This window comes from Chinchilla lanigera, unplaced genomic scaffold (genome assembly GCF_000276665.1).
Source record: "Chinchilla lanigera isolate Chin_1 unplaced genomic scaffold, ChiLan1.0 scaffold00093, whole genome shotgun sequence".
NCBI classification, from domain to species: Eukaryota; Metazoa; Chordata; class Mammalia; order Rodentia; family Chinchillidae; genus Chinchilla; species Chinchilla lanigera.
The window spans coordinates 3,965,568-3,987,388 of record NW_004955494.1 but is presented as its reverse complement, the minus strand read 5'-3'; the positions used below and the strand labels follow the sequence as shown (position 1 = coordinate 3,987,388).

Below are 21,821 nucleotides of genomic sequence, written 5' to 3'. Positions count from 1 at the left end.
AAATCAAGGCACAAAGCATTTTAAAAACTGAGGGTTTTGGAGGCAAGGATCTCAGCTGTGGAAGTAACAATGGAGTTCAGCTAAGGACGCTAGACATGAACTATGTCAGTGGTTCTCACAGTGGTATATTAGAAAGTGACAGGTCGTGGCTGGCTTCATGATAACTGAGGACTATACCGTCACCGAATAGATGCAGCCAGAGATCACAGATGTCCTACAGCGTGTGGATCGGTCCCACACAACGAAGAATTATTCTGTACCCTGTTCGACTGTCTAATGTCCTGCTGGACATTTAGGTAGGACCTACAACTCGTCTGAGAGAATAAAATCAATTCCTTTGTTTCCTCTGAGACAATTTGTAATTCGTCCTATTCTTATTTCAGTTAAGGTGATTTCGCCCATTCCTTTACCATAGACAGATAAGGCATGTGGTCTGTTAGGACTTACCCTACAGCTGGTTTTCTTTCTATTACACATACCTCTAGTATTTCATTGTTCTGTGCTATAGGCAATAGCTCCTGATCGACTCTTACGCCCAAAACTATGCATTGTAAGAGTAAACATCTGTCTGTGTCATGGCTTGTATAGCGTAGTCATGCCTGAGCATTTATATAGTAAAATGCATTTTACTCTCATTACAAAGTTTGTCCCCATTACAATAGAACTAGAACAGTCAATTAATTTTTTAAAGAAATTCCTGTATATAAGTAGATGATATTATCTATGAATCATCTCAGGATAGGAAGAGGATGACAGTATAAAACACCTGCTCTGAAAAGGATGACGAGGCCTGATAGCGTCTGTGGTTGCCATGATTGGGGCTGAAGGCAGAAGCGCTGCTAGCATTTAGCATGTGAGAGCCAGGGGCACTGGACAACTGCAATACATTGGACAGCTTCTCACAATAAGAAATTATTCTGCGCCCTATACGAATCTTGAATGTCTCACCTGACATTCATGTAAGACACAAAGCTCGTCTGCAGGAATGTATTTCCTCGGTTTTTTTTGTTTCGGAATCTGTACATTCTCCTACATAGTACTGTATTTCAATGAAGGTTATTTCGTTCCTTCTCCTGTACACACAGAAGTGTTATATGCAAGGAAGTGGTTGTATCACTAGTCCGTATGCTAGTGCCCACTCATTTCCCTGCTTTATTCATTTTCCCATGCTTCTCTATAAACAGCTTCTGATCTACTTCCAAGTTTACATTCATTATCAGGAGGTGTAAGCATTTGACTTCTTCATGTCTTATAGTATTGTGATATTGTACCTAAGTTATGTACCTTTTATTTCCCTTTTATGTTAATATTAGTTGGTTTAATCTTTTAATTTACTCCTAGAATCATGTATGCATAGGGCATATTAGCTTTTTCTTTTTCTTTTTTTTTTTTTTTGAGACAAGGTCTCGCTATGCAGTTCAGGCTGGCCGTGAGCTCACTTGGTAGCCCAGGTTGGTCTCAAACTCACAACAATCCTCCTGTCTCAGCCTCCCGAGTGCTGGGATTACACCACGCCCGGCCATATTAGCTTTTAATTGCATTTTGAGGATAATAAAGCATGTCTTGCAAAAGTATTTGTTATTTAAAAAAAAAAAAAGCAGACGTGCTCACTGAGAACCACTGAACTAGGTAAGAAGGGGACCAAGAACTACTAGGAAGCCAAGCACATTGTACAGAAGAAAATAAATGACAAAAAAGTAGGGAAAGGAAAGATCCTTTCAGGGCTGTGATCATGGTTTTAAACTTTATCCAAAAGATGCGATCCAAAGCCGGGCATGGTGGCGCAGGCCTGTAATCCCAGGCGCAGGCCTGTAATCGGGAGGCTGAGACAGGAGGATCATTGCAAGTTCGAGACCAGCCTGGGCTACAGAGTGAGCTCAAGGCCAGCCTGAGCTGCATAGCAAGACCCTGTCTCAAAAAGACCAAAAAATAAAAAATAAAAAAAATGCGATCCGGGTTGGGTTGGCAATCCCATTAAGTAAAATTTTAAATTGCCATTAAGGAGCAAACAGATTAGAAGGGAACATGGAAATGTGCAAGAGGTAAAACTGCATTTGGGAATGACTCCAACGTGTGAGGAGCCCCAGCGACTGCAGTTCTGCTTGAACACAATGGATCCAGTGATTGTTTTTACTCAGGCTACGAACGGATTCCTCTGAGGGAGCAGATAAAGATTTCCATTTTGGACCGCAGGTCCCTGCAAAATATCCAGCTTGAGGTGTTTCCTGGGCAGCCAGCAAGAGCTGCATACATTACACCTCTACAGCGCAAGGGTTAAAGTCAAGAGGTGGAAACCCCTGGGGGGGGGGAAAAATGAATAAGAAGAATCATTTGTGGCAAGCTCCCAGAAAACAACCATACTCTAAAAAAGCCGACATTTGTTACTGATGGAGAACTGTGAACCTTTCTGTACCGTCCTAAAATCTGACTAATATAAAAATCAACTCTAATGCCAGTGAATTATTTGTAACATGTCTGCTAGAAGGAACTCTAGTGGGAAATTTTGGCCACAGGAACGGAATGTTGAAAAAGGAAAATTAGAAGGAAAAATCTCATTCACAGGAAGGCAGGAAGGCAGTATTGGCCCGGGCACTTCAATAGCTGTAAAAACTATGACCATTCCACAGAATCCACTATATTTACACAAATAAATCCCTAGCAGGCATGAGGCCTGTTTGGGACATTGTTCCCTTTGTTCTAAATGTGTGCTCACCAGAAAGCAAATCACACCTCCATCAGAGGCCCATCCCCTTGTGGGATGGCCCTGCTACTAATTTCTTGAGAGCCGCATCTACCATGCAAACGACCACAATAGCACTTGAATGTATGTTTATATGACTCTTACTACTACAGCTCATTTCTCCTAAAATATATACACTTTCCTGAAAGCCTGACCTGGGGGGGAAGCTTTCTCTGTAATTAGGGTAATTAGAACATACATCTCTATTTTGCCATAATTATTTAAAGAATCCAACTTCAGTTGGAGGCCTTTCTGACTGCATTCCAGAAAGAGCCAACTCCGTGGGGTCTGTCTCGTAACTAAATGTAGAAACAGACATAGGCTCTCAAATCATCACATGATAAGATGCAGCACTGCGGTTATGTCTATAACAGCGTTTATAGCTACCCTTCCTACTTTTCTTCTTAGCATATCCCTACACATTTTTTCCCAGCTTTCACAGTCTTCCACCCAAGGCTGTACCATCTTTTGTCCTTATTTTAGCAGGCAGTATTAGCTTACTTTCCAAGTTTCCAAATTGATTTTTTTTTCAATCGAACCAAAACAAAGCCATGTTACCCAGTAAACTCAAAGAAAGAGTAAATGAGAGAAGATGGTTGGTATACGTATAGGAAATTTAGAAACCAGCCTGGACCAGTTACAGCTAAGACAGCGCAAACTTTCCAAAACATTGGAGTTATTAGGAGAGCTTTTAAAAAATACTACTGCCTGGCTTTCACTCCAAGGTGTGATTTAACTGGGAAGTGTACAACCAGGGCATTGGAATTTTTGTACAGCAAAGCTTGGGAATGACTGACGTAAGACATTAGATAACTTAGAAAACAGAAAAGGGTAACCATTATCTAGAGCAATTTGGTCCTCTATGCAGGGAAAATGGTTATCGCATCCTGGATAATGCTGCCTTCATCATCTCTAGCTAATCACACAGGCTTTCTCTTTGTCTTTGTCTTTCTCTTTGTCTATTTCAGAATATTCAATCAGGTATGCTGGGTAAATCTGATCCTTCTGGAAGATGACAAAAACTGAGGGATTCAGCATTGTATCCACACAGCTGTTGTACGGCGGAGGAGGGTTCACGTACATCATGTTTCCCTCAATAAAATCTCCCGCCAAGACGCGGGCCACGAACATAACGATATTTTTGGCATCGTAGAGGGAATTTTTGTGGGAATAGATGGCTTCCTTTGAGAAGTGATTTCCTAGAAACAATCAGAAAAAGAAAAAGCTTGAGAATTATGATAAAAGCATTATTATGGTTTATAAGATTACTCACAGACTCAGATGACAAAGCAGACTAAGCATGTGACCGTAGATCTCCTCTGTACTTAAAAAATGTGTACACAAGTACACGTCACTGATGGAGACACGCCCATGGAAATGGCGGGGACACACAGCAAGCCCCTGGGTACTGATCATGCGGTGACACTGCAGTGGCACCGTCTGTGTGACGTGAGCAGAAGTTGAATAAGTTAAGTTGGACTGACGTGCCAAAGATGTTTCAGAGCAGAGGCCACTTTACAGTGAACACATTTTAAGGCACAAAGGTCACTGACTACTGATGGAAGGTCCCAGGAAATGCCACAGGGAAGGATGGGCGAGGAACTGACCCTCACCAAGCTTTCCAGGCAGCCGGTGTGTAATCCTTTAACCTCAGAACACCCCAGATAACCAGGAAGCTTTCTGTAGCCGGCAGTTACACAAGTTGCTGCCTATGGAAGTTTCCTATTTACTCATTGTTCTCACTGTCAGATGCTTTTCTGACATTTGAAAGAAAATGCAACATCTAATTTCTCCATAAAAATCAATATGTAAAATGAATTCTTTTTATTTGTGACAACTGTGTAATACATTTTCCATTTATTGTGTTTGTTATCATCTTTTTCATAGATGATTAAACTCCAGAAACATGGCTTATCTTGAATAGATGCGATACTGGGTATTCTGGCTAAAAGATGTGGAACTGTATTTGAAGCAAAGCAAGAAAGCGCTGGTTTGAATGTTGAATATCCCCCGTGGGTTTAAACCCTTAAGGCTTGGTTCCTGGAGTGCAGAGGTGGAAGCATCTTGGAGACAGAGCCTAGGGGAGCCTCTTGGGTGATGGGGGGCGGGGACTGTGGCACCCCCCCACCCCCTCTCTGCACTGTTGCTGGAGACATGATTGTTTCAACACCAGTCACCACTCTCACCAGACCGAAGCCAACGCAGGCGCCACACTTTTGAACTTCCAAAACTGTACACTAAATAAACCTTCTCTTGTTTAGTTACCCAGGGAATTTCCCTGCCGTAATCCAAAGCGGACTGCAACACTAGCTGACTCTCAGGTCCACTCCCATTCCTTTTCCCCAGACCGTTAGCAGCTTGGTGGAAAAGTTTTCACCAGTGTTCCTATACATTTCACGTACATCTATATGCACACATATTCTGGTGTCATGTTATAGTAACTTATTTGTTCATGGATAGTATTATACTATATGAACAGTTCTACATATGAGAAACTGACAGGTTTAGATTTCACATATCACGTGTCACTTAAGATGGTTACCCCGGGGGTGCTGGGGATCTAGCTCAGCAGCACAGCGCCTGCCTGGCAAGCACAAGGTCGTGAGTTCAATTCCTGGTACCAGAGGGGGAAAAAAAAAAAAAGATGGCTACCCCACAGCTTTCAAGTACATCCGAAAAGTTTCAGTAATATATATAGATAGATAGATAGATATAGATATAGACATAGATATAGATATATATATTTTTTTTTGGTTTTTGGTTTTTGGTTTTTTTCCGGTACTGGGAATCGAACTCACTACCTTGCATTTGCCAGGCATGTGTTGTGCCACTGAGCTAAATCCCAGCCCCCTTCAGTAACCTATTTAAACTCTATAAACTGGGGCTGGGGATATAGCTCAGTGGCATAAGTGCCTGCCTGGCAAGCGTAAGGTCATGCATGAGTTTGATCCCCGGTACCGCAAAAATAAATAAATAAATAAATAAACTCTATAAACGTAGAAGTTCTCATATCATTCCACAGCTTAAAACCTTTCATTAACTCCGGAATCCTCATGGTCAAGCCTGAATGCTTTACTGTTTGACTATACACTGTGGGGCTCATCCCTCACTGTCTACACACTGATCCGTGAGGTGGGTGAGGCCCCTCACATCCCGTTCTCGGGAGCATTTCTGGAGTGGGGTTACAGCCGCCCTGTTCCTCTACGGCAGCTGTACATTTTCATCATTTCATTATTTATGGAAAAGTATGTGTTTGGGCCCGTGTCTAACTTGTTCACCGCTGTGTGTCCAGTATCCAGTGTACTCAAAATATTAGCTGAATGACTAATTTCTTGCTTTTGGAGACTGTATATAAATTTAATCTTACTTCTGAGCTGGACCCCACTAAACTGTTATTTACTTACTAGATGTGAACAATTCTGCCTTGCATTTCTTTGGCTGCTTGTGTTTTTAAGAGTTGCATGCAGGAGTTTAAGAGCAAAAAGAAACAGGTGTGAAGGTTGTGTGGGCCCACTTGTGCGACTGCAAGTCCCAGGTGGCCCAGTGCAGCTGAGAAGGGGAGAGGCCTCCAATAGCACAGATTAGGCTCAGACAGAGCCATGGCCAGTGACTAGCAGTGGCAGGCGGTGTTGCCAACAGGTAGAACAGTCTGCAAGCAAAAGATGGGAGCCCTGCTAAGGCCCAGCTCCTGAGCCACGCTAAGGCCCAGGTCAGCCGGGCCATGCTAATCTTCACATTTATGTTACTGCGAGCTTAATTTCTCGCCATGACTACTAAACATGGACATGCTAGTGGACACAAAATGATTACATACACCTCTTAATTGAAGCATGTACAGACCTTTTCCATATTTGTTTTCGTGAGTTCCATGTGAGGTCCAGACAAAATTATTCGCACAGATGGAATCCACTTGGGTGCGGCTTGCTGCATAAAATAGAAGTCTTTCCTTTTTCTCTGTCATCATCAGTCGCCTCCTAATACAGGAAATGTGAGACTGAACACCAAGAACATTCCTCTCCCACGCTAGTTGATAACACTGATCCCAACTAAAGTTTAAGCATCTTAAAATTCTCTTGCATCTGCTTTCAAAATGGAAAATTTAAAACCACAACTGTAAAGTAATAAATTTATGAAAACATTTAAGTTATAGAAATAGAATTATCAAAATAATCCTTCCAGGCTGGGCGTGATGGTGCACGCCTGTAACCCCAGCACTCAACAGGCTGAGGCAGGAGGATCGTTGCGAGTTGGAGACCAGCCTAGGCTACAAAATGAGTCCAAGACCAGTCTGAACTGCACAGCGAGACCTTGTCTCAAAAAGACAAACAAACAAAAAAACAAAATAATCCTTCCAAATATTACGTAAGGGAATCAGATAATGTGGTCACCAACCTTTCAAAACAATTGAGGAGCTCTGGATTGTGGATCTTCTTTATCTTTTCAATCTTGAAATTTTTCATAGACTCTTTAAAATAATCCCTTATTGAGGCATATTCCAGAGACTCGTGACTGAGATCTAGCAACTAAAAAAGTTTTAAAAATACATAAATCAGAAACAGGAAACATTGAAAGCATGCTATGCCCACATGCATGGGCCCCCTATGCCATGAGTATCATTGCCAGTTCTCAGACAGGAAGTGGGATAGTCTGACTTCTGTCTGTCCACATCTGCCCATTCGTCCCAGTAATGAACCCAACAGGCAGCGGGCCTGTCCATTTAGGGCAACTTAACGCTAACAAAGCATTATGCAAAAGGAGGTCCCCTGCAGTGTCAGCTGAATACAGTGATGGACAAGCTTCTTGCCTAAAGGTCCAAAACCAGTGCAGCGCAGAGGAACTGGATGTCCCCATGGATGCTAAGCAGATTGACCTGCACAGAAATCGGAGTGCGATGTGGAAGCTAAATGGCCTAGCAATCGTCTTGCCCCAACTGGGGCAGGAGATAAAGGGAGCACAGTGAGCCAAGTCACGTTTACTCTCACCCGTGAAGTAGAGATACAGGCCTCTGTCCCTCAGGGTTGTCCTGAGGGAGCTGCTCAGGTGCAGCCAGGTGCAGCCGGGTGCAGCCGGGTGCAGCCGAACCCACATTATCACTGCCTTTGATGGCAGAGTTATGCGGAAGCGGTTCATTCATTCCAACAAACAAACATTTGTACCAATGTACTTTTTCCCACCCTTAAAGGATTCCCCCACCAATCAAGTGAAAGCCAAGTACCTTGAATCCCTTCGCGGGGAGAGAGGAGACATTCCTCTGAGGAGCAAATGTTGAGGCGGCAGCCTTTGGCGGGGTCTGCACAGGCTGACTGGAAGCGGAGAACCGCACCCGCGGAGGACTGCAGAGAAAGACATTTCCATTGCTCCCTGCTCCCTATGCCCAAGCAATTTCCCGACCCTGACTTTTGCCCAGGAAGCCAAGGTTTCCTCCTAGAGAAACCCACTGCTTATTTCTGTATTTTTTCTCTCGACCATCCCCTTGCACCATCCTGGTACTGATGTGCCCATAGTCATGCTTTTTAAAAATGCGGTAACTCTTCACAGACCTGAAGGTTTAACTCTCTGCTTCACTTGTGGAGGGTCTAATCTGTTACCACGTAGCAAGCGTGCTTTTCAGCTGTTTGTGGAATAATAAGACATCTTACTAGGGATATGGACGGAAGAAATTGCCTTTTCCTGTATGGTGTGAACTGTAATTTCAGGGTAGCTATATATGAGGAAGAATTCTTTTTAGATGAATCACAGCAAATAATGGCGACAGAATCAAGAGAATTAGAAAACCACCATTTTGTAACACTTAGTAACATACTGAACCTAAACAGTGATCAGCAATAGATACTGTGACCATGAAGTGACAGATCAGCTGAGGACTGGAGGAGTCAGACCGGAATGGCAGAGGCCACACCTTAATCTGCATCATTAACACTCGGACAACTGGATGACCGGAAGTATATCCGTTACATAGTATTCTTGACCAAAAACTGAATATAATCAGTTCTCCAAATTATATCATCAGTTTACGGAAATTACCCATTACATGGTCCCACAAGGATAAAGTTTGCTCATGTTGAAACTGGGAAATTCTATAGGTTAAATCACTCGGTTTCTTTTAAAAAAATATGAAAAAAGTAAAGGAAGGAAACTAATACGTTAAAAGTCGAGACAGATCAAATGCAACACACAGATCCTATTTAGATACTGACTAGAGTAAGTCAGCTCTGAAGAGTCATTTATAAGACAATGAAAGAACAGCATGAACTGGGTATAAGATGATAGAAAGGAATTATTGCCACTTTTCTTAGGTGGGTTAAGGGTATTGAATAACAGTTTTTATACTCCGTATCTGCTAAAGACACCTAAATTTGTTACAGAGAAATTGCACACGTGTGGGATGCACATAAAAATATCCCAACAGAGGAAAAAAATTAGAGTTTATAGAATAGAAGAAACAAGATGGTAAAATATTGACAGACGAAGTTGGATATTAGCTACGTAAGAGTTTATCATATAACCCCCTCTACTGTGGTTGATGTTTGACATTTACCATGATCAAAGCAATTCCACTTAAAAAATAAATTCCTTCAGGAACAAACTATTTAAAGATCCCCTTGTAAAATGAAGGCTCTTTCGGAATGAGAAAGATTGGCCCTGTTTTATCTGTATTTTATATTTGGATTTCCCTCAAGAGCGTAATGTTAAGTGAAATAAATGAGACACACAAGCTTAAATATTGCATGGTTCTTCTTTTATGAGAAACCCAAAGCATAAATAAATCAAAGTGTAAAATAAACAGTAGATAATAGGAACTAGGCAGACAGATCTTTTCCAAATGGGAAGGGGTCCAAGAGGTGGAGGGAAAGGAAAGGGGATGTAATAAAGAAAGAAGATACATTAATGTACACGCACCAACTCTGCGTGAGGAATGCAAGCACTACGTACTGCAAACATGGGCTAATAAACATTTTTAGAAAGAAACAAACAGCAGCTGTGTCTCCTCTGGGGTAGGAGCAGCAGCATGACAGCTCATTTCTTGCACAACCCCCGTGGACGTTCTTTCTCAATTCATTTTCCTGCACAGCTTTCTACTTCAGATCACTGTATGCCACACACTATACTAATTACTTCAAGAGCTTTGCGGGCATATAACTGAGCGCAGAAGAGGACAGAAAGGATTTTGCTAGGGGTGACATTTGCGTGACCACTACAGTCATCAGTTAAGGATGTTACACCTTCTGAGAAATGCATTGTTAGATTAGTTTGTTCTGTGATGCCCACAGACTGGACTTACACAAGCCTCAGTGTATAGCATACTACATACCCAGCTGTACGGGGTCCCCAGAACGTCACTATGTAGCACACAACTGTACTACAGGCTATTAGAATGGAGTGAATGAACCAAGGGAGTTCCAAGTCTGGCTAGAGGGCAAAGGAGGGATCAAAGAGTCTCCAGTAAGGAGCAGTGGCATTAGAGCTGGGTTTTAAAAGTTGCTGGATTCAGCCAGGCATGGTGGTGCACGCCTGTAATCCCAGCCCGCAGGAGGATCATTGCGAGTTCGAGGCCAGACTAGGCTACAAAGTGAGCTCAAGGCCAGCCTGAACTGCATAGTGAGACCCTATCTCAAAAAGACCAAAAAAAAAAAAAAAAAGAAAGAAAAAGAAAAAGATGCTGGATTCCTAAGAATAATGGCCAGGAATGCTCCTGGAAGGCAGGGATGAGCTGGGCAGCTGTGACAGACATAAGTGACTGAGGCAGGGGATGGATGAACTACAGGACATATTAGAAATACTCCAGTTTCTTCTCCTTGAAATAAATGTGTACAGAAAGAAACACCCAAGATGGAGACAAGAAAGGCAGCAACCCTTCTAGTTTCTGCTGTCCAGAAAGGTGAGGGTATGGTCTAGTTGAGGTTATCAGGGTGTGTGTACATGAACTGTTAAAAAACCCAAATTATTAACCTTCTAAAAATACAAAGGGTGAGGCTGGGGATTTAGCTCAGCGGCACAGCGCCTGCCTGGCAAGCGCAACGTCATGAGTTTGATTCCTGGTACCGGAAAAAAACCAAAAAATAAAAAATAAAAATAAAAATACGAAGGGTGCTGCCTTACGGAAATAGTTTAAGGAAAATCTTGCCAAGACATCTTTTTTTTTTTTTTTTTTTGGTTTTTCTCCGGTACCAGGAACCGAGCTTACGACCTTGCACTTGCCAGGCAGGCGCTTTTGCCGCTGAGCTAAATCCCCAGCCCTTGCCAAGACATCTTATAAGAGCCACTGTAGTAAGAATCAGCTGAGAGGATCCCATTAGTTGCCTGAAGCAAACAGCACCTCAGGGCCTCTTTCTCTGCCCACTCCCACCCAACACTTGTCAGGAACCAAACCACAATCATATTTTGCTAACCCACCGGGGTGCAAGGTGAGAAATTGTCCCAGGTGATTTCATTCTTTGCAGTCATCAGAGGGTGTACCGCTTTTCACAGGCGCTAAGTCTGCTAAGAAGTCCCCAGGCAGCACCATCCTACAGAACCACTGCCCTGTATGGTAGTAGGTATGTGGTCGGCACCGACCGGAATGTGAGGAAGTGCGTGGGAGCAGTTATTGATACACAGTCTTGTCCATCAGAATGTAGGCTTCGTGCATACATGAACTATACTAGGTGTGACCAAAATACATGTTTAAATTGAATTATTCAATACAATGAAAGACACATTGCCATTAACCTGCTTCACAATACTCATCTTCACTTTGGACACACTTCGCCCACCATTCTTGCACTTTCTGAAGCTGCTCATTATGCGATGTCCTCACCCACACTGTTCACCAGATCTGGCACCATGAAGATTCTGGGTCTTCCCCCAAAGTCAAATTGGCCATGAAAAGCAAACATTTTTAATTGCTTCAGGACATCAAGCCACAACAATGCAACTAAAGACACTCATGAAAGAGGACTGCCAGAACTGCTTCAGAAAGTGGCGAGAACAATGGGATAAGTGTGCTTGAAGCAAAGGGGAGAGGGGTTAATGGTAATATGTTTTTTTACTATACGAATTTTTTTCTAAAAATTTAACATTCACTCTGTTTTTTGATCATCCCGTATATTTCTTTTTCTTTTAACCTGCAATACTTTATTTCATTAATGTGAACATTAAAAGTGCTGGAAGTGAGGCATGGTGGTGCAGACCTGTAATCCCAGCATGCAGGAGGCTGAGGCAGGAGGATCACTGTGAGTTCAAGACCAGCCTGGGCTACATAAGCAAGTTCAAGGCCAGCCTGCACTATATATCAAGACCCTGTCTCAAAAAAAAAAAAAAAAAGTGCTGGAAATGACAAATAGCTAGATCAATTTGGTTCTAATTCTGGGGAGGTCAAATTAAGAAATATAGAGAATATTAGGCAATTAGTAGCAGAAGGTAAATTGGAAAAGATATCCCGATTAAAACTCTGAGTTTAAAATTCAGTCATCTTATTTACATATACACTGAAATTCCCTTTTATCTGCAAGGGACACATTCCAAGAATCCTGATGGATGCCTGAGGCTGCAGAGAATTGAAGCCCACAAAAATTGTTGCTTTTTCCTACACATATCATAAATTTTAATTTATAATTAGGCACAGTAAGAGATTAAGATTAATAAGAGATTAACTTAAGAGATAAAATAGAACAATTATAACAATATAATGTGATAAGAACTATGTGAATGTTGTTCTCTCAACATCAATTAAGTCAGTATCCTTTTGTACTGTACCATGTTTGCAAACTGGGGTTGACAGGAGGGAACTGAAATTGCAAAAAGTGAAACTGTAGGTACAGGGAAATTACTGTGTGTGTGTGTGTGCGTGTGTCACTGTAAATATTAGGAGAATAAAAATAATAACCAGAAATATTACTAGCATTTACTGAACTAGCCATTGTTCTGCATGCCTAGAGTGTATTAATCAACCAACCTCCAGAAAAGTACTATTATTGAGCCCATTTTATAGATGGGAAGGTGAAGAGTGATTCGTTTGTCCAAATTCCCTCAGTGAATGAACAGGGGGCAAACTTTTAATTGAGGTGACCGAGAATCAAAGACCAGTATCTACCTGGCCACGGGCAAGGACCTGTGGCCCTGGGGTGCTCTGATTCTACAGCAGAACCCAGACTAATCCTGCTCCCTGAGGTCCTACCATAGCTCATTTCCGGTTCCCGTTCCTGTTCTCGTGAGATGTTATTTTCCCCATTCTCTCAAGGATTGTCCTTTTCATGAAATACCTTGAATTCTTACAACCAAATGGACCTAACTAGAACATCCTGATTTTATACCAGCCTTGAAATCTGTTTTCATTATCACATATCATTTGGAGGGGAAAAAAAAAATCCAACTCCAAAAATGTTCATGTACAAGGTAGATTCTTACTGAAAGTTTCAGGAACAGACAAGAAAATTACAATGACTATCCCATAGCAAAATTTCCTTTTAAAATCCCCTTTACAATAAATTGATACAACTAAACCAATTAAAGATAAAGTAAAACTTAAAATATTTCTGTAAGCCGCACATGCGTGGTAGTGGTGCAAGCCAGTGATCCCAGCACTCGGGAGGTTGAGGCAGGAGGATCCCCATGAGTTCCAGGACAGCTTGGGCTACATAGTGAGCTCAAGGCCAGCCTGAACTGCATAACGAGACCCTGTCTCCAAAAAAAAAAAAAAAGAAAATCCTTTAATCAGTTTGACCTTTCTCCAAAGCCCTTATTCGGGCAGCTGCCTCATCTTTCTCTCTCCCTCATCTCATCTCTCTCTCATCTTTCATCGCATTCTCTATAAATCATGCACAACCAAAGACATGGAAGGATCCAGAGCAAAACAAAAACTCAGTGCACTTGGTGATTTCTTAGGCATTCCCCATTAATCCCGTTGGAGAAGTTGAGGCCCAGAGAATTTAAGAGACAAACATAAAATCCCCCAAGAACCAGAAGCAAACGCTGGTTTCCTGGCCCAACGTGTGTGTGTGTGAGCCTGTTTCCCAGTGCTGGGGATGGAAGACCAAGGCCTCACATATGCTATGCAAGCGCTGAACTACCGAGCTACCGCCCACACATCCCCACTCCCTGGTCTGGTATTCTCGCAGCCAGAGCACTCTGCTTAACAGAGTGCCTTCCTAAAGATAATGCGAAAGGAAACTGCAATGCAACGCAATCAGAAACTTCTCAAGAACACAGGATCAAGGGGACTGGGGATTTAGCTCAGCCGCACAGCGCCTGCCTGGCAAGCGCAAGGTCGTAAGTTCGATTCCCGGTACCGGAAAAAAAAAAAACAGCACAGAATCCAGATGCATGAGTGACATGCTGCGAGCAGGATGTGAACATCTCAGACATCTGCCAGCTTTCAGGGCCTCAGAGCACTTACTCTGCCCTCCTTCTCATCTGCTCCACATCCAGCGAGGAAACAAAGGTTGGCCTTCGGACAACAATCTTCTGAGTCTTGGAAACTATGTTTGTCTGAATCATCCCTTCAAACAGAAAAAATAAAATAATCAAGAACCATCCTAGCAAATGACTCATGTTTCAGAGGCAATTTGCATGGCAAATGTTCATGTCCGAGTTGTAGTGTGAACTTAGATGAAAACTGTTCATGATAAGACTCATGTATCCCCCCGCTGCTTATTCAGAGATTCAGAATGCAGTGTGGTAAGTGAGCATTCAGGAATAAACCTAATATTGAAATCAAAGGTGGATGGTATGGTAAAAGAGGAGAGCTGGGATACGAGATGATCAGACATGCATGCAGGTGGCCTCAAACCAGAAAGCACTGATTGTGGGTCAGCGCCTGTTGGCCAGATCTTTGAACATCAAGTGTGAAATGTTATTTTCCAGTTCATGCATGCTGTTGGCCTGGCTGCACACTGTGACGTGATCCTTTTAAGAAGTAAATCATGCCAGGCATGTTGGTGCACACTCGTAATCTCAGCACTCAGAAGCTGAGGCAGGGATATCGCTGCAGGTTCAAGACCAGCCTGGGCTACATAGTGAGTTCAAGGCCAGCCTGAAATACATAGTGAGACCCTGGCTCTCTCAAAAAAATTAATCATTATATATTGCTAGTAAGAATATAAAGTGATACAACCACTCTGCAAAATAGTTTGGTAGTGTCTTATAAAATTAAACATGTCCTACCAAATGATCCAACAGTTCCCCTCTGGGGTACTTAAAGCTTAATGAAAACCTAAACACAGAAATTTCAGAAGAATGTTTACAGCTACATTATTCTAATAACCAAAAAGTGGAAACAACCCAAATGTTCATCAACAGTCCTGGAGTCCTGGAGTTTCTGTCCATGATGATGAATAGATATCAAGATGATAATGTATCTTTATACTGGAATATTACTCAGCAACAAAAAGAACTATTACACATGCAACAACATAGATGAATCTGAAAACCATTATTCTGAGGGAAAGAAGCCAGCTAGGTGCAGAATACACCCTGAAAGAGTCTATTTATATAAAGTTCTAGAAAAGGCAAAACTGATTTAGAAGGACATAAAGCAAATCAGCTGTAGCTTGTCGGGGAGGAGAGGATGGTGGGGTAGACAGAAACTGATTGCAGAGAGGCGGGGGAAACATTGTGATGATGGAAATGTTCTACAGCTAGATTCGGGTGGTTACATGCATCTGCCAGTACTCAACCAACACACACTTGACCCACACACACTTGATGCATTTCACTCTAATAATTAAGCCTCAGTAAAGGTGATACATAACAAAACAGACAGGACAGCAAAATAAACAAGCTAATTAGGCCATGCTGCAGTGCTGCTCAAATCTTCCTATGTCTTCTGTGTTTAACCAAGCAAACAAACCCAGGTTTCTACCTCTGCTTGCAGATTTTCCTGCTCCTTGAAACCCCAAGCTTCTGTGCCCGTGGCCTGGCTCTGCCATCTCCTGCGTCCCCTGCTGTGCCCTTCACCCAGGGGCCCAGGCTGCCGTTCACTCCAAATCCTGCTGGGATCAACCTACGCTCTCCGCCACCTCCTCCGTTCTCTGGGTACTTCATTACAGGGTTTTGCCAACTTACCTTTCAAAAGAGTTGGTATAATGGTCCTTAAAAGCTGTATCACTCCCTGGCTTTGAGCCCCAGTACTACCAAAAGAAAGTTACATTACTTCTCAGCACTCTGGGAGGCTGAGGCAGGAGGATTACAAGTTTAAGTCTTGCCTGGGCAACTTAGTGATTTAGTGAGATCCTGTCTCAAAATTAAAAAAAAAAAATTTTTTTAAAGGGCTGGGGATGTAGCTCAGTGAAGAAGTCTAGGGTTCAATCCCTAGTACCACCACCAACACCAAAAAAAAAAAGCTTCAGTAGTGAACACACCCAAAGTAGTACAGGGTTCAAATTTCAGGTACTATGTGGGAAGTGCAGGACCTGAGAGAGTCCCACTTTTACCAAAACAGCCGTGGGCCAGTCCTGGAGTCCTGGAGTTTCTGTCCATGGGAATGGAGGGTCCTGGGTTTGTGCCAGTGGGACAGTACTTGCAGAGGGAGGGCAGCTCCTGCCCTGATTTCCTACTAAACATGGCAGAGGAGTCCGCAGAAGCTGAACGGAAGACCTTTTTATACTAGCCAAAGTTAATACAGCAGGAGCTGGGGATATAGCTCAGAGGCACAGCACCTGTCTGGCAAGCACAGGGTCCTGAGTTCAATTTCCAGTACAAAAAAAAAGTTAATATAGCAGAAGACAGAGTACTTTAGCCAATGTGATGGATGGAACTATCAGCCTAGATGAACAAGCCTAAGAGGAACAGCAAGTTTCTAAAGCTCTGAAGGTACCCAAAGCCTCATGACCACCACTGTGTTCTTCAGCATCTGAAAGTTCAGCTTTCTCCCCAAGAATCAGCTCAAGCCAGCAGAGCCGAAGTGGTCCCCAGAGCTACTGCCTGTCATCCTCTGCTTTTCTAGATGAGGGTGCTGGGGCAGGGCAGGCTGGGTGTCCTTCCTCAGGGGTGCAGCAAGTGTCCCTCAGAGCCAGGGCTCTAAACACAGGTCTGACATCCATGGCGCTCCCCTTGCTAAGTGAGCCCAACATCCCCACTCCCTCAAGGTTCGCTGTGTTCCACTGACACACAACACTGACAAACGCTGCTCACACGACTCACCCTGGAAGCTCAGCTCGTAGTTCTGAACACCCGCCTGGAACGGTACTACTCCCCTAGGACAGCTCTGAAAGAAAGACTCCAGGTAGGAAGAGTCCACATCGGAACCTGGCTGGTTGTTGCTCTAATTTAAAAAAAAAAAAAGAAAGAAAACATCATCAGGGTAGGCCTTTGGGAAACCTCTACTGCTACATCTTATTTAGTCTGCTTTCAGCCGTGGCTCCTTTGGGGGGTGCTTTTTGAGACAGGATCTCGCTGTGTAGCCCAGGCTGACCTTGAACTTGCCACAATCCTGCCTCGGCCTCCCAAGTGCTGGGATTACAGGCGTGCGCCACCACACCCAGATTTCAACCTTTGCACAGCCCCTGGTGTGATGCCTGTGTGCACCTGCCCCTAACAGAACCCAGCACTCCACACTTCAAGAAACAAGCCCTTGTAGGCCGTTTTAGCTCAGCACATTTAGAGCTGTAGTGAAGGCAGGTGAAAGAAGACCTTGGACTTCTTGTCTCAGCTCCAACAGGTGTGCTGGGCTCCAAACATAAGTGACCTACCCTTTCCGTGTTTCCCCAACCAGAGTAAGTAAATAAAACAATTGAGCTTCCAGCCGGTTGATTATACTGCACCTGAACTTGGAAAAAAGAGCAAAGGAAAAGGTAGATAATAGGAAATGGGGAAGGTTTTTTTTTTTTTTTTTCAGATGGTAAGGGGAGCTAGAGATGGAGGCAGGAGGGGGCAGAGGGGAAGGAAATGGGCAAAAAAGAATTGGGATTTAAAAAAAGGAGAGAGAGCTTCTGCAAATGGGAAGGAGACCAAGATATATGGAAGGAGCAGGGTAGGAGAGGAGGGTAGGGAGTGAAAAGAGAAGTAAGGCGTGTTATGTATGTGCACCAGCTCCTCCTGAGCAGACATGCATCAATAAAAATTAAAATGGATTAAAAAGTTTTTCATTTTAAAAAATGAAAACGAACTTGAACTTGCCCCTGAGAGGGGCTATGATAAAGGAGTGAAGAATATTCAGGAAAACAAAGCTGTAAAAGTCTCATTTCAAGGCATCTATGAGGGACTTGAGCATCAGGATGGTGGGGGCAAGGGGAGGGGTGTTGATCTATCGAGGGGGCAGGCTATGCCGCCACTGCACTCTGCCCTGTGACAAGGGCGGCAGACCACGGCAGACTGGATGTAAGGCCCTAGCAGCAGGGGTTCCCAACATTTCAAGGCGGTGAAATGCTTGTTTCTCATAAACTAGAATAGAGGGGATCATGCGGCGAAATCCTGGTGGCATCCATGCTGAGGAGGGACTCACGGTCCCTTGATGATATTCCAGACTCTCCAGCTTTCTGCTGCACCCTCGCCCACCTCTCCCAAAGGGAACTGCCTTCTGCATGGGAGGGAAGGGCCCAGAACGAAAGCGCCCAAGGAAAATTGGGTGGAGAAGAGTCCGAGCTGGTCTCCTTCACTGACAGAGCATGGTTGGAGCAGAGAAGCTGTGTTCAAACATGTGCACACAGGGCAAAGCAGAGTAAAGCTGACTGTGTCTCAGAGGAGGAACCAGGACAAAGAGTGGAAGACTTTGGAAGAACTTTCTAACCTACAGCACCCCGCAGGTCATACCATGAAGATGTCTATTGCCAGGGAAGACTGGAAGGGAGATGGTAGCCATGGTCAGATGAGGGCTGCTAAACTATCTGCCTTCTCTGGCCCAAAGAGCAGCCAACACTTACGGGCTTAGGGATTTCTTGTCTCTAGCGCTGAAGTCTTGTATCTACCTCCTGCCCTGACAGACAGGGTTTGTCTGTGCAGATTTCCTCAGCTCTGTAGAACCCTGGCATAACATGCCACAGTCTTTCAAACTCTGACGTCCCTCTGAGTTATCCAGAGACCAGGTTCAAGTGCAGATTATAATTCAGAGAAGGGCCAGGGATATAGCTCAGTGGCATAAGTGCTTGCCTGGCAAGCCTGAGGTCATGAGTTCAATTCTCGGTACCCAAACAAACAATATAATTCAGAGGAAGTGGGTGAAGGGTTTGGGGCTCCACATTTCAACAGCTCCAAGATGCTATCAATACTGCTGGTTTTTGAATGTCACTTTGACTAGCAAGGCTCTAGGGTCAAGGCTGGAGCTGCTTCTAGAACATTCTGCAATGGTGGAAATGTTCTCTGTGCTGTCCCATGTGACTGTGAGTTTCTCAGCTGGACCTGGGAATTTAACTGACCTAGGGTAAATCCAGAAGAAAAAAGCATACAAACTTGTCACCCAAATTGTACATGGCATGGGAGCCCTCAGGAGGAAATGACCCAGAGACAGTTAGGGATGAGCACTTAGTGAGTGCCACAGAGCAGTAAGTTACGGAAATGTGACGGGGAAAGAGGGCATTGGCTAGGGCAGTCAGCTGGGTGGAGAGGTGTCCGGGATGAGAAGGACTCGTTGACAGGGTTTGTCTGTGCAGATTTCCCTCAGCTGTGGGGTCCCGCCTTGGCCATAAGAACATGGCTCCTGGTGTAGGAAGGGTGTCTTTTCCTCCACAATTTCACCCTCTGCTTTTACAAAATAGATCAGAGTAATCTTCTCGCACCTACTGATTTTCAAGTGCCTTTAACTCAGAATAGTCAAGGTGCCAGAGTGGCTTATTTTTCACTCCTTCAGTTGCCTGGCTGTATGTGCTGTGGAGCACTTAAAATGTCACTGGTGCAACCAACTAGTGGGACTGAATTCTTGATTTTATTTGAGTTTAAAATGAAATAGCCACATGAGGCTGTGGGCTGTCACACCAGATTGCCCAGGACTGGAAGATCATCGACTGGGTATCCGCATGGCCCAAACGGCTCCAATCAGCTCCTCCTGGCTTTGCCCTCACACTGCACTTGCGACGTCCCTAGACTCTGATATGTGGCAAAGTTCTCATGGGTTATGTTTCCCCTGGCTGAGTCCACATCACAGATGAGTCTCAGACACTGACTGATACACACACTGGTTTGCTCATGCATCACTCGTACGGGCTAACAGGACACGGGCACTTGGATATCACAGCTGTGTGACAGGTCACACAGCTGACTGAGAGGGTCTCTGTCAGGAGCCAGCTCTCCAAGTGTGAGGAGCCTTTCTTCTCTTTTATACCTGTGTGCTGTGCAGATCAACTACCAGGTATCTCTTCTGCAAGCTATTCTGATTGTGTCTGTGCTGAGCTGGCCCTCGCTCCTTGGAAATCTCCCCAGACAGAGCTATCTCTTGCTCCTAAGTGACAGGTAATGAAAACCTTACGAGATGCTTCCTTTCGGCTACCATTCATTTAAAAGCTGTAGGGGCTGGGGATTTAGCTCAGCGGCAAAGCGCCTGCCTGGCAAGCGCAAGGTCGTGAGTTCGGTTCCCGGTACCGGAGAAAAACAAAAACAAAAACAAAAAAATAAAAATAAAAAAAAATAAAATAAAAGCTGTAATGTGTCCCAGCGTAGGCTACAGCAGCCCAGTTCTGCAGGAGGGAAAGAATGACTGAAGGGTTGAGCCTTCAGTTATTTATTCTCCCACACGACTTGGATTTATACCTCAGCTGTAGTAACCAGGTCTTGGCTTTTGTCCTGTGTCTCAGTTATTGCTTTGATCTTGACTTTCCAGAGCTGCAGCTTGCCCTGCTCTGGGGATTCTGCTGTTTCCCCACATGAGTTCCACAGCTCCCGAGTCAAGCTGTGTGCTGGTAAAGCTCTGCAAGGACCTGGGACTGCGTGTCCGCCCTGATGCACACCCGGTGACTACCAGGGCCCACCCTTCCCACTGTCCTACACCACCGCTGCCCAGCTGCCCATCCCTGCAGTCATCGCTTTAATACATCTCCATGTCCACCCTCCACCTAGGTCCAAGTCCTGGTTAAGCATCTCCACTTCCATAAAAGATCCCCATTCTACCTTCCAGAAAGCTTGTGTCAGGGAACTCCGCCTACCTTATGTTAGTAAAAATGTTTGCACCCTAAGATCCTACAACAGAAGTTCCTCACCTAGGACTCTCAGTTGCCCAACTCTGATTAACAGTTCAGCCACAAGGAAGAAAACCTACGGGGCACTGTCTGAAGGCTACAGAGGAGACTGTGTTCTCTAAGTAGTCCAACCTGTACACTGAGTCAAACCAAGGAACTGCAAACTTGGACCATCACACATTAATCTATGGGATAAACTCAGTTGCTAATTTACAATTTGTAATAACTGGGTCTTAGAAACAAATGGCCATCAACCAAGGAATGGATAAAAAAGGTGTGGTGTTTTCATACAGTGGAGTACTACTCAGTCACAAAGGGTAAACTGGAGATTTTTATAAGTACAAGGGTACAACTCGAGACCATACTACATGGTCTAGTTTATTTCACATCATATTGTCTCCCTAGTGTAAGAAGCTGAAAGAATAAATGACATCCAAAATGTACAGCAGATATTGTAAAATGGTAAGAAACTGTTCAAAAAGAAAGAGAAGCTAGATGGGGGAAAGGACAAAAGAGGGAAGGGAAAAGTAATATATATATATATATATATATATATATATATATTATATAATATATACATATATGATAGTTAAGATAGTTACACTATTAATTTCTCTTAGTTCATTGAAAAGAAAGGTTTGTGCTAACATTGTTTGGACAATTAAATCTGTATATCTTGGGCTGGTGATATAGCTCAGTGGCACATTGCCTGGCCGGAAAGCACAAGGTCCTGAGTTCAATTCCCAGTATAAAAAAAAAAGCGTATATCTTGTACTATAAGTAATAATTTAGAGATAACAATACACAATGTGTTAACCATTGTTACTCTTCTATTATCTTGTTCTGAAATTTTGGTGGTGTTTTTGCTTTAAAATAAAATAAAAAAAAAAATGAAGGGATGCTCATGCAGGATAGCAGCTCAGTTTATCTAAAATTTCTATCCTAGAATTCTATCCTAGAATTCTAAACTTCTATCCTAGAATCTTCTAGTTCTAGTCCTT

At 43.6% G+C, this 21,821-nt stretch overlaps 1 protein-coding gene across 1 annotated transcript in view; it reads right to left on the bottom strand.

Annotated features, from left to right (window-relative positions):
• Window positions 1–1,919: 1,919 nt before the first annotated feature.
• The window catches only part of Zc3hav1 (zinc finger CCCH-type, antiviral 1), a 59,992-nt gene continuing 40,090 nt past the window's right edge, over window positions 1,920–21,821 (bottom strand). The window contains exons 8-13 of the mRNA XM_005405449.2: window positions 16,859–16,979; window positions 14,115–14,217; window positions 7,956–8,073; window positions 7,133–7,263; window positions 6,581–6,714; window positions 1,920–3,939 (exon numbers count right to left, since the gene is read on the bottom strand). Coding sequence (XP_005405506.1) covers window positions 3,653–3,939; window positions 6,581–6,714; window positions 7,133–7,263; window positions 7,956–8,073; window positions 14,115–14,217; window positions 16,859–16,979 — 894 coding nt within the window. The 3' untranslated portion in view covers window positions 1,920–3,652. The remainder of the gene's footprint in view (window positions 3,940–6,580; window positions 6,715–7,132; window positions 7,264–7,955; window positions 8,074–14,114; window positions 14,218–16,858; window positions 16,980–21,821) is intronic.